A 9977-nucleotide genomic window follows, 5' to 3' on the forward strand; every position below is an offset into this window, starting at 1 on the left:
CGTGGGAACAGGCAAATTTCATTGGCTAGTCGATTAGTATGACCAATTATTCAATCTGTTGAGTTTGCTTGGAGCAACAGAACAACATAGTAACTGAGAGACAGCATTGCAATGTAACACGGGTAGCCGATCCAAATCAACCTTGATGGATACAGAGTTTGTTTTCGTGTGCTGACAGCTTGCAACGCTACATAAAATTGTAAACTTCTTTCAAATAGAAAAAACTGTGGTTCTCCTTTGCATTACGAACATTATGCTGTGAATTGCAGTTTCGGCCCTCTGTTTAACAGGGGAGAAGATTGAAATGTAGTTAATACTTGAAACTCGAGACACTCATCTGTCGCCGCGCATGAATTGAATCGATCACACGGAGAAACGGCCGTCTCCGCGTGATGCAAATACTTCACAAGACAACCAAAGAAAGACACAAACACACAGGGAAATCATTTAGTGTTATGCCATAAATATGAACAGGCTAATTAAAGCACAGAGGTTCCCTGTGATATCGCAAAATGAAAGTCACACTCGTTCCCGCGTGTTGCAGAATTGTAGCAGAGTGTACCTACGTGCAAATATTTTCGACAAGAAAATCAGCAACACATTTCTTTTCGTAAATTGGATGAAGTTACGTTGGCGTATTCTCGGAAATGGTAATGTGAAGTGTATTGTGTATTGCCGCGGAAGACTCATGAATTTGGCTCACTGTATAGACCATAACTTACGTTACATTTTTAGTACGATATGAAGAAGCGTTCATATCATTATTTTGTATTTTCGCCAAAACAGTAAGTTTCCACTTTGACTGAGAATGATGGCGAAAATAAGTTTTACATACCATCCAGTAAACCAGCTTGGCATAATAATTCTAATAACGCCATGATTTCAAAAGGCGTGGGAACGATAATGCTGAATAATCTGTCATAACAGCTTTACTGTTAAATACATTATTGCGTTTAAACGCTCATTTAAAGAAAACATTCGCCTAAGGAAAAACGCGTTAAAACATTTTGTAAACGGGTTTAAACGTTTTTTTAGCCCGTTTAAACGGTGTTTAAATGCGTTTTGGTCTGAAATGTGAATAAACGCGTTTTTCTCTTTTCACCTTTAACCACTTTTTCCAAAATAGAGTAATTATTACTCTTAACCTTTTGAGCCCCAATTACGCACATATGTGTAATCAATGGTCGTGCTCTGTGTACCACTTGTGACGTCATCAATTTAAATGTCATTAGATATTCTTGATAAGCAGATAGTAGATTTAAGCTAGGCCTTTCCGTACAATGGTCAGGTTTAGATATCGATGACATTCCGACGTCGCAAATCGAAAAATAACGTTATTAGTTTTGGTGCAAAAACGGTGGTAAAATGGTCCACTACGCCCATGATTGATCAAGGTCCATTTCTAGGCTTCGCCCATAATTAACATCCAACTTTTCACGGCAGCCAGAAAGAACATGCAATGCAAAAGGTAGCCAGTGTAAAAGGGCCGAGAAAAACAGAAAGGAAAGGGGCAACAAACAAAATTGAGAATGGTTAATGGCAAAAGAAAAAGGCCAAATTTTGGCTTATGTGCATGCCTGGAATTGAAATATTGCTCAATTTTGTACCTAATCCTTGGAAAATCTCTCCTTTTAGTAAAAAAGCTTTCTTAGCAAGACTTAGGCTTATTTAGCGTCATGGCAGCTAAAAAACCTGACTAAACGGTTGAAAACGGTATTTTTCAGCGAAAGTTTGGTATTCAAAGGGTTAACTGCCATCTTCATTGCGTTATTTCAAGTTTGCAATTGTAATAGTTAACCAGTGATCTTTCCTATGTGGAAAATATTTACTGACCTCTGAAAATGATTCCCATCTTCTGAAAAATCTCGTCAAAAATTTGTCCCTCCCCTCCTCCACTCCAAAGCCACCATACCATTGATGCTTGAAATGGCTTTAAAACTAAAATGGTGCACACAGTGGATAGTTTGAAGTTTGTATAACGTGATGTTCATTGTAGATTGTAAAAATGTTATTAATATTTGTCTATAACTATTAATTTCTCAACAGTAAGCTAGTTTGTGTCCATTTTGGAAGCTGGGACAACTCTAAAGAATGGACGATCACCATGCCAGAAGGAGAATCAATCCAAGTAAGAATTTTTAATACACCATAAACTGCCACTCATATAGCCTTCCTGCTCATAAGCATCTCCTGTTATATAAAAAAATATTACTTCCGATTTTACCCCCTCCCTTCTTGGATATAAGCTCCCCTTAATTTAAAATTAACTGAATTTGATTTTTTATGATGTTTTAAAACTGAATTGAAAACCAACCAGTATAATGAAGAATGTATTTTGATCAACATTGCTATAGCTCATTTCAAAATTCTTTTTTTTAATCCCCCCCCCCCCCCCGGTTCGGATATAAGCTCCTACATCTCTAAGCCCATCCAAAACCCCTCAACTTCAAGCAAAATGACAAGAAACATTATCCTGAGAGTAAATAACGTGAATGCACAGGGAAAGAGCATATTAGTGAAGCCTGTGAAGCTTCAACACATAGGACCAATCTTTGAAAATTCATGCTTCAATCCATTAGGCAGTGGCAACTGGCAGTTCATTTGTTGCTGTAGCAACTAACAAGCGGTTCCTGCGAGTGTTTACCATTGGTGGAGTTCAGCGTGACATTCTTAGTCTTCCTGGTCCTGTTGTATGCATGTCCGGACACAAGGACCAGCTGATGGTGGTGTTTCACATGAACAACCCTCTTCCTGGCGAACAAGCTCTAGCTCTTAAATTACTCGACTTAAATTGCAACAAGGAACTTATTGCAGAAGAAAGGGTCTTATTAAGTGAGAAGACCACACTGTCATGGTTGGGGTAAGGTTTGAATAATTAGTTACTAAATAATGTTACTATTAAGTACTTTTCCAGTAAGTGGAGTAAATGCTGACCTAATGGTTTGTACATTTTATTTATAACATTATAGTAAGTTATAAACTTAACTGTTAATTTATTGTTTTACTTGAAGTGGGTGGGAGATTTATTCATCCTCGTGTTTGATGCATGTAACTCTGGATCAAGTGGTCTGGGTTAAAATGCTGTCCAGGGTTGTTCTGTTTTATTCTTGGACAATGCCCTAAACGTCACAGTGCCTCTCTCCACCCAGGAGCATAATGGTCTCCTGAATCCTGAATGTGACCTTACCTTTCTTTTGCACCCCCCCCCCCTCCCCCCCGTCAGGTAATTGACAATTTTCCCTGTTTGGCCATTGCCCTTGTGAATTCTGAAACAGATTGGAGAGGGTTATGAATTTTAGCCAAACTAATGTATTTTTTTTGATTTCTTGGTTTCTTGATTTTCTGTTTTGCCTTGAAAGGTTTTCTGAAGAAGGCACTCCTGTCAGTGTTGATTCAGCTGGAGTTGTGAGGTTACTGTCACGTTCCTTGGGTACTGCGTGGTCCCCTGTTTGTATCACCAAGAGCAATGTAAGTGTTACTGTTGTTGTTCTAAGTTTACTTGTGAATGTACAGTGATCCAACAGTGAACCTCCCTGTCTCCTCCCTGCTTCCCTACCTCCCTCCCTCATTCCCTGCTCCCTTGCCTCCCTACTTCCCTGCCTCCTTGCCTCCCTGCCTCACTGCGTCCCTCCCTGCTTCCCTGCCTTCCTACCACCCTGCCTGCCTGCCTCCCTCCTTTCCTGCCTCCCTGCCTCCCAGCTTCCCTGCCTCCTTACCTCCCTCCCTCCTTCCCTGCCTCCCTCCTTCACTGACTCCCTCCCACCTTCCCTGCCTCCCTCCTTGCCTCCCTCCCTCCTTCCCTACCTCCCTGCCTCCCTCCTTCCCTGCCTCCCTCTCTCCTTCCCTGCCTCCCTGCCTCCTTACCTCCCTCCTTCCCTGGCTCCCTCCTTTGCTACCTCCCTACCTCCCTACCTCACTGGCTCTCTCCCTCCTTCCCTGCCTCCTTCCCTGCTTCCCTGCCTCCCTACCTCCCTGCCCCCCTCCTTCCTTCCCTGTCTCCCTCCTTCCCTACCTCCCTGCCTCCCTCCCTGCTTCCCTGCCTCTGTCCTTCCCTCCCTCCTTACCTCCCTGCCTCCTGCCCTACCTCCTTGCCTCCCTACCTCCCTCCCTGCTTCTCTTCCTCCCTCCCTACCTTCCTTCTGGCCTTCTTCCTTCATTTCTTCCTCCCACCCTCCATCCCTCAATCTGTCTGTCTATTGTTCCTTATTTTCCTTCTCTACATTACTTCCTTGCTTTCTTACATCTCTACTGCAGTGATTATTTGTTGTATTGATAAATAGCTACGTATGTATCTGTCTAGATATTTATTTATGTATATATTTCTTTATTTATTTCAGATGAAAAATAAATCAGACAATTATTGGATTGTTGGCTTAGATGAGACAAGCCAACAAATCAGGTAAGAGTCCTTGATAAGTGTACTCTACAGACTTTTTATATTGTAATTTTAAAGAAAACTCAAAGTTATTAGCATGCTGTTGATAAATGTACCTGCATATATCATAAAATTAGCAACCTCCTGTACTGGGCAGTTCCATTCAATGTAAATCCTCTTTTGAGGAACATTCGATCAAAAACAATTGGAAGCAAACCACTGTTCATATTTGAGTAAATATATTCTGTGTTATGTGTGGCAAAAAAAACCATCACTGCCTGTCAATTTGTTTTCTTGAAACTTGAGAATCAGTTGTTGTAAATATAGATGATTTGTGTTTGCCTTAATGACTTCTGTGTTTAGGTGCATCTACTGCAAGGGTTCAACCTACCCACCCACCTTACCGCGCCCTGTTCTTGTTCTCCTTCCATTACAACTTCCATTCTGTGAAATGACCACAGAAAAAGGGCAACTAGAGGTACCATAATTTATTTTTCATCTTTAAAACTATTTATCTCTTTATCAATTTATTTAATTACTCCTTACCAATGTTTATTAATTGAGTTTCAATATTATTTTCAAGAAATAGTTATTAAAATGCAAAACATTACTTTGCTGCATTGTTACCAATGTCAGGAAGCATATGTTCGATCAAAGCTTATGCTTGGTGGAGCAAGTGAAGATCAGCAAGAGGCTTTGAGTCAGGCCAAGACAGCACAGATACAAGGCGTCATGAAATTATTTGCAGTAAGTTTGTGATTTACTTGTCAGCACATAAATCAATTTATGAGAGCCAAAAGTAGCTTAATTATTAGGTTCCAGTCTCTGATGTATTTTTTTCTGAAATTTAGCTGGCATGCAAGAGTGATAGAGAGTTCCGTGCAGTTGAATTGTGTGAATTACTACCAGATGCCCATTCTGTAAGTAATTTCTAAAATTATTTAAATAATTTAAATAATTTAATTGATATATTTTGATATGATTTAAATATTTAAAAGCATTAATTGAATGTGTTACTGCCTTGATATCACTTCTGGCATGTATATTCAAATGATTGACAGATTTTTTGAGAAAATTGAGGGCCACTTTGTTTTGACCTGGACCCACTAAGAATTAAGAATTCAAGGAAACTGGCCCAATTGTTCACCAAAGGATGAGTTGATTTTTAGACCTTGGGATTAGTACAACTACATGGTCTAAACCAAAGTTTCTTAAACCTATTCCAAATGTTGTGCTACTGACGTGCCGAGCTAAATTCAAGAATTAAATTTGACTTAAGCATGGCAGTACCATGACATTTGAAACCGCTTAGTTCAGCAAGCTGAATTAAGTTAGCACAAGGCAGGCCTTGCAGTGCCACACAGCAGTAGTGCGACCTGGCTTCTAACAAAGTGCTCTTGCCATGTCAAACTGAATTCGTAGTCTGCTGCATCAGCTGCCATAGCTTTCTAGTATTTAAAATGGTCTTCAGCAGAGCAGACTTCTTCCGATCCTTAACGCGACTGAATTTAATTTGACGTTTGAAACCATTCCTGTTCTTTTGTCATGCCACTGCTGGGCAAATTCATGTGAGTTTGGCATGGCAGTAGCATGACGTTTGGAACCCCTTATAATTCTATATCTTTCAACAACAGTTCAAAGAGCTGTCAAAAGTTGAGATACAGCAATGAACTATTGCAGGGAGGAAACACACCCTAACTTGACAAAAACCTCAACTCCTTTTATAGGTAAGCTTGGCGATAAAATATGCTGCACGCAGTCGACGAATGAACTTGGCCAATCGACTTGATGACCTGGCTCGTAAGAAGGCAGAACTTGAGGCTGAGGAGGAGCAGGAAGATGATTTCCAGCAAGACAGCTGGCCCGTTAGGGGGAGTGAGGTATTCACATCAAGGGGGCGTGTTCGCCATCCTCAGACTGTGTTGAGACAAGTGGAACAGGCAGATGAGGAAGAGGAAGAGGAAGAAATAGAGGAGAATGGAGTAGATGATGAAATGGAAGACTGTGAAGATGATCAACAGATTTTGAGAAAGCAAGGTACTAAAAATGACTTACTGACCGACTGACTGACTCGCTGAGTGACTGACCAACTCACTGACTGACTAACTGACTGACCGACTCCCTGACTTGCTGACTGACTGACTGACTGACTGACTGACTGGCTACCTGACTGACTTGCTGACTGACTGACTGACTGACTGACTCACGCACTGACTCGCTGACTGATGTTGAGCTACAGCATGTGCTCTGGTGGTAATTTCAGTTGCCACTACTTTCTTTCTAAATAGCCTGTCTGTAGACATAGATATAGTTCTAGACAGTACAGCTGAACCATGCACTGTGTAAGCACAGCTCTCGTCAGTCATGGGCAGATAATATAATTGGGAGTTGTGTTGCCCTAATGGTTAGTGCAGTAAACTTCAGATTGAGCAGTCCAGGTTGGAGCCCTGGCTGGGGACATTGTGTTCTTGGGCAAGACACTTAACTCTCACAGTGCCTCTCTCCACCCGGGTGAATAAATGTGTACCGGCAAATTTAATACTGGGGGTAACAAATCCAGGGCCTGAATGGGGTGCTACGAACTCCCATTGTATAAAGTTTTCAAGGAAGTAGTCAGTAGGTAATGTTGGTGACCTTCCGTATCTGAGAAACGATTTTCACTTGGTATTTCTTATTTTTTTTTCTGTAAGAGTTGTTTTCTGTCAGTCCTGGTACATGCATGTGTGCATATGGCTTCATTTACAAGTTGATCTGTTTAATGAAATAAATTTACATTTTGACTGTTTACAACACTTTTCTTGTTGTAGAAAGGAAGGGCCTAGCAAGACTAGACAGTCGGGATTTTGGATCTTTCCACTCAAAATCAAGTTCAGCTGTAAAACTCAAACCACCACCCAGTTCTCCTTCTCCAAGTCTAAGTTCAAGCCAGGGTCGTTCCAATCCATTCAGAGTGGGTAGTCCTGGAAAGAAGGCCTCTGGAGTGCACGGAAAGAGTTTCTTTGACAGCGTAGAAGAGGAAAAGAAAGCTCTTCTGCTCAGAAAAAGCAAGATATGTGAGTTATGTTTTGTAGTGCTTGACTAAATGTTTGTTTATCAGGCTGTTATCATTTTACCCTGTGATTAAATTATGGGGGATATAAAATTATATTTGTAAGTAACATGTCCTTTAATTCTTTTGCCATTTACCATTTCACGAATGCTAGAGGTATAAGTTGACAGTTGGCAGGCGTGAGTTTACATATGACAAGACAGAGAATCAACAGATGACAGACAAAAGGGTGATTTTGATGCATTTCGACTGAAGATGTGTTTTGAAAGAGAGCAGTCATTTGCACTTGTGATTTGACATGTGATTTGACAAATGATGCGGTACTGATGTGCATGTAACAGGCTAAGGTGAAGCTGTGAGAGACGAGCTCGCTTTGCTCGCCCACTCGTTTCGCACGGGTGCTGCAGCGCATGCTATGTAATTACATGTTAAGCTAACTTGTGATTAAAGAGCAACGCAGTTTTTTTAGTTTTTTTTGAAAATGGTTATTCTTGTTATTATTATTATTCCAGCTCCAGAGTCCAAGCCAGCCCAGAAAAAGAAAAAGGGGAAACAAACCACTCTGTTGCAGTCACCCCCAGAGAAGGAAAAAACAAATGAAAATACAGCACCCTCAGAGAAGAATGCTGCAGCTGTTAAGAAGTAAGTTATCAGTAAATTGACCGATCAATCAATTCAGTCAGTCGGTCAGTGGTGGGGTCCCGTCCACAGCACGCTGGAAGAATATGAACACGGATGTTTCACTCTGAAAACGCATCAAATGTTTTCTGTCCTCATTACGCTGGAGGAAGTTAAAAACGCAACAATGGGAGAAAGAAAATAAAACAAGACAAAGGAAAAGTGAGAATATGTCGGCGCCTGCTTAGGGGAATGTCCACCTCCGGGAATGAGTAAACAGAGTTTGTATGGGCGGTCAAATGGGTTTTTTTGGAGGCGATCGTGAGTAGAGCTGTCCACTTACAAAAGTGTCCTTTACATCTACATTTAACAATTGATAACGCTTTCGCATCCAATCGATATAAAGTAGAGAGGTAAATAAATAGAGTACAGCACGGTGCTGCAGAGTGCTGTACTGTACAGTGGAGAGTTTAGGAAAATCTCAAAAAGGGCATGGCCTTACAGTAGAAGTTACATCCCAGAAATAATTGTTATCTTTTGTCTGGTAGAGTCAATGGTTTCAACCTGTGGTTTGAAAAGAGTAAAGAAGCTCTGTCAGAAGAGAATCCAGAACTGTCTGATACTGACCTGGTAAAGTTTGCCATGCGACAGTGGAAGGCCCTGGAGGAAGAAGAAAAGATGGACTGGAATAGGAAAGCAAAAGAAGCTACTAGTGGAATTACAGAACAAGGAGACAAGAAGAGAAAACGAGAAAAGTGCGACGATGAAAACGAAGACACAACAAATACACTCAAACTAGCCAAGAAGACAAGAGAAGTAGTTGCAAACGATGCAACATCTAAGCTGGCTGGATTTGCTTACAAAAAAGATTAAGTGAATTTGTAAATATAAATTGTCCAGTAATATCTTATTGCAATCATGAGCTGCTGTAAAAATTGACTCCAAGAATCTGAGATTTTAAGCACTATCTAAGAGTTATGAGGGCGTCACGGTAATTTGAGTTATTTTGGCCGCGTACAGAATTACCTTTAAATTAAAGGAAACCTGAAAATAGTAGTTAACTAAGAAAGAAAAACACTAAAGAGATAATAATAAACCATATAGGGACAAGGATGGTTAAGGATGGAGAAGATTAACACGGATTACGACGAACTTGAAAACTTTAGGCTAAACTTTTCAAGATGCGCAAGCCGTGACGTAGCTCCTTTAAAGAACCGCACCCTTAGCAAAAAATTACGATTACCAGACCTCCCTATACCTTCCTCCCAAGATGACAGACAATGTTAAATCCACCAATCATTTCATAGAAGACAATTTTCCTATCCGCGTTTCGTTTGGCTTCCGTTTCCTATTCACAGGATATTTTTTTATTGCATTTAAAGGAAAACTTTTATTTTCATAGTGTGAATTAAAGTACGGGATCATTTTTGGAAAATCGAAACTTTTCCTACACACCATGCAAAATCCCCCCAGCTGCTCCCTCGAAAGTTACGAGGTCATTTCGGATTGACATACACCTATGAGCCTACAATGGAGACCAAGGCCGCGTCCACACTACGCCGAAGGAATTTGAAAACGGAGATTTCACTCTAAAAAGTCTTCAAACGTTTTCCGTCCACACTACGCCGGAGAAATTTGAAAACGCAACAGTCACCGGTCATTTTGAATTTGTGTTTGAGTAAAACTCGTGCAGGGAATTGTAATTATCGTCACCTTATCGTTTTCGAAAAGCTTCGTTTCCAAAATGTTTTCTGTTCACGCTAAAACGCAAAGCCGGCGTTTTCAAATTGCTCCGGCTCCGTTTTCGTGACGGATTAGTGTGGACGGAAAATGAAGCTCCGTTGTTAAATTCCCCCGGCGTAGTGTGGACGGGGGCTATTGTAGGGAATATAATTTTTTTTTAATACAAATGACACGAAGCCGTTGTTCATTTAT

The 9977-nt window shown here is 40.7% G+C and overlaps 1 protein-coding gene across 1 annotated transcript in view; it reads left to right on the forward strand.

Annotated features, from left to right (window-relative positions):
* LOC110069083 (WD repeat and HMG-box DNA-binding protein 1-like) overlaps positions 1–9477 on the forward strand; it is a 22912-nt gene extending 13435 nt beyond the window's left edge. Inside the window, exons 18-28 of the mRNA XM_089287867.1 lie at positions 2047–2128; positions 2580–2860; positions 3360–3468; positions 4338–4399; positions 4739–4853; positions 5012–5122; positions 5227–5295; positions 6103–6412; positions 7183–7428; positions 7937–8066; positions 8591–9477. Coding sequence (XP_089143993.1) covers positions 2047–2128; positions 2580–2860; positions 3360–3468; positions 4338–4399; positions 4739–4853; positions 5012–5122; positions 5227–5295; positions 6103–6412; positions 7183–7428; positions 7937–8066; positions 8591–8915 — 1840 coding nt within the window. The 3' untranslated portion in view covers positions 8916–9477. The remainder of the gene's footprint in view (positions 1–2046; positions 2129–2579; positions 2861–3359; positions 3469–4337; positions 4400–4738; positions 4854–5011; positions 5123–5226; positions 5296–6102; positions 6413–7182; positions 7429–7936; positions 8067–8590) is intronic.
* The last annotated feature ends 500 nt before the right edge of the window (positions 9478–9977 follow it).

This window comes from Orbicella faveolata, unplaced genomic scaffold (assembly GCF_042242905.1).
Source record: "Orbicella faveolata isolate gen_17 unplaced genomic scaffold, um_ofav_v1 contig_15, whole genome shotgun sequence".
Classification (NCBI taxonomy): Eukaryota; Metazoa; Cnidaria; class Anthozoa; order Scleractinia; family Merulinidae; genus Orbicella; species Orbicella faveolata.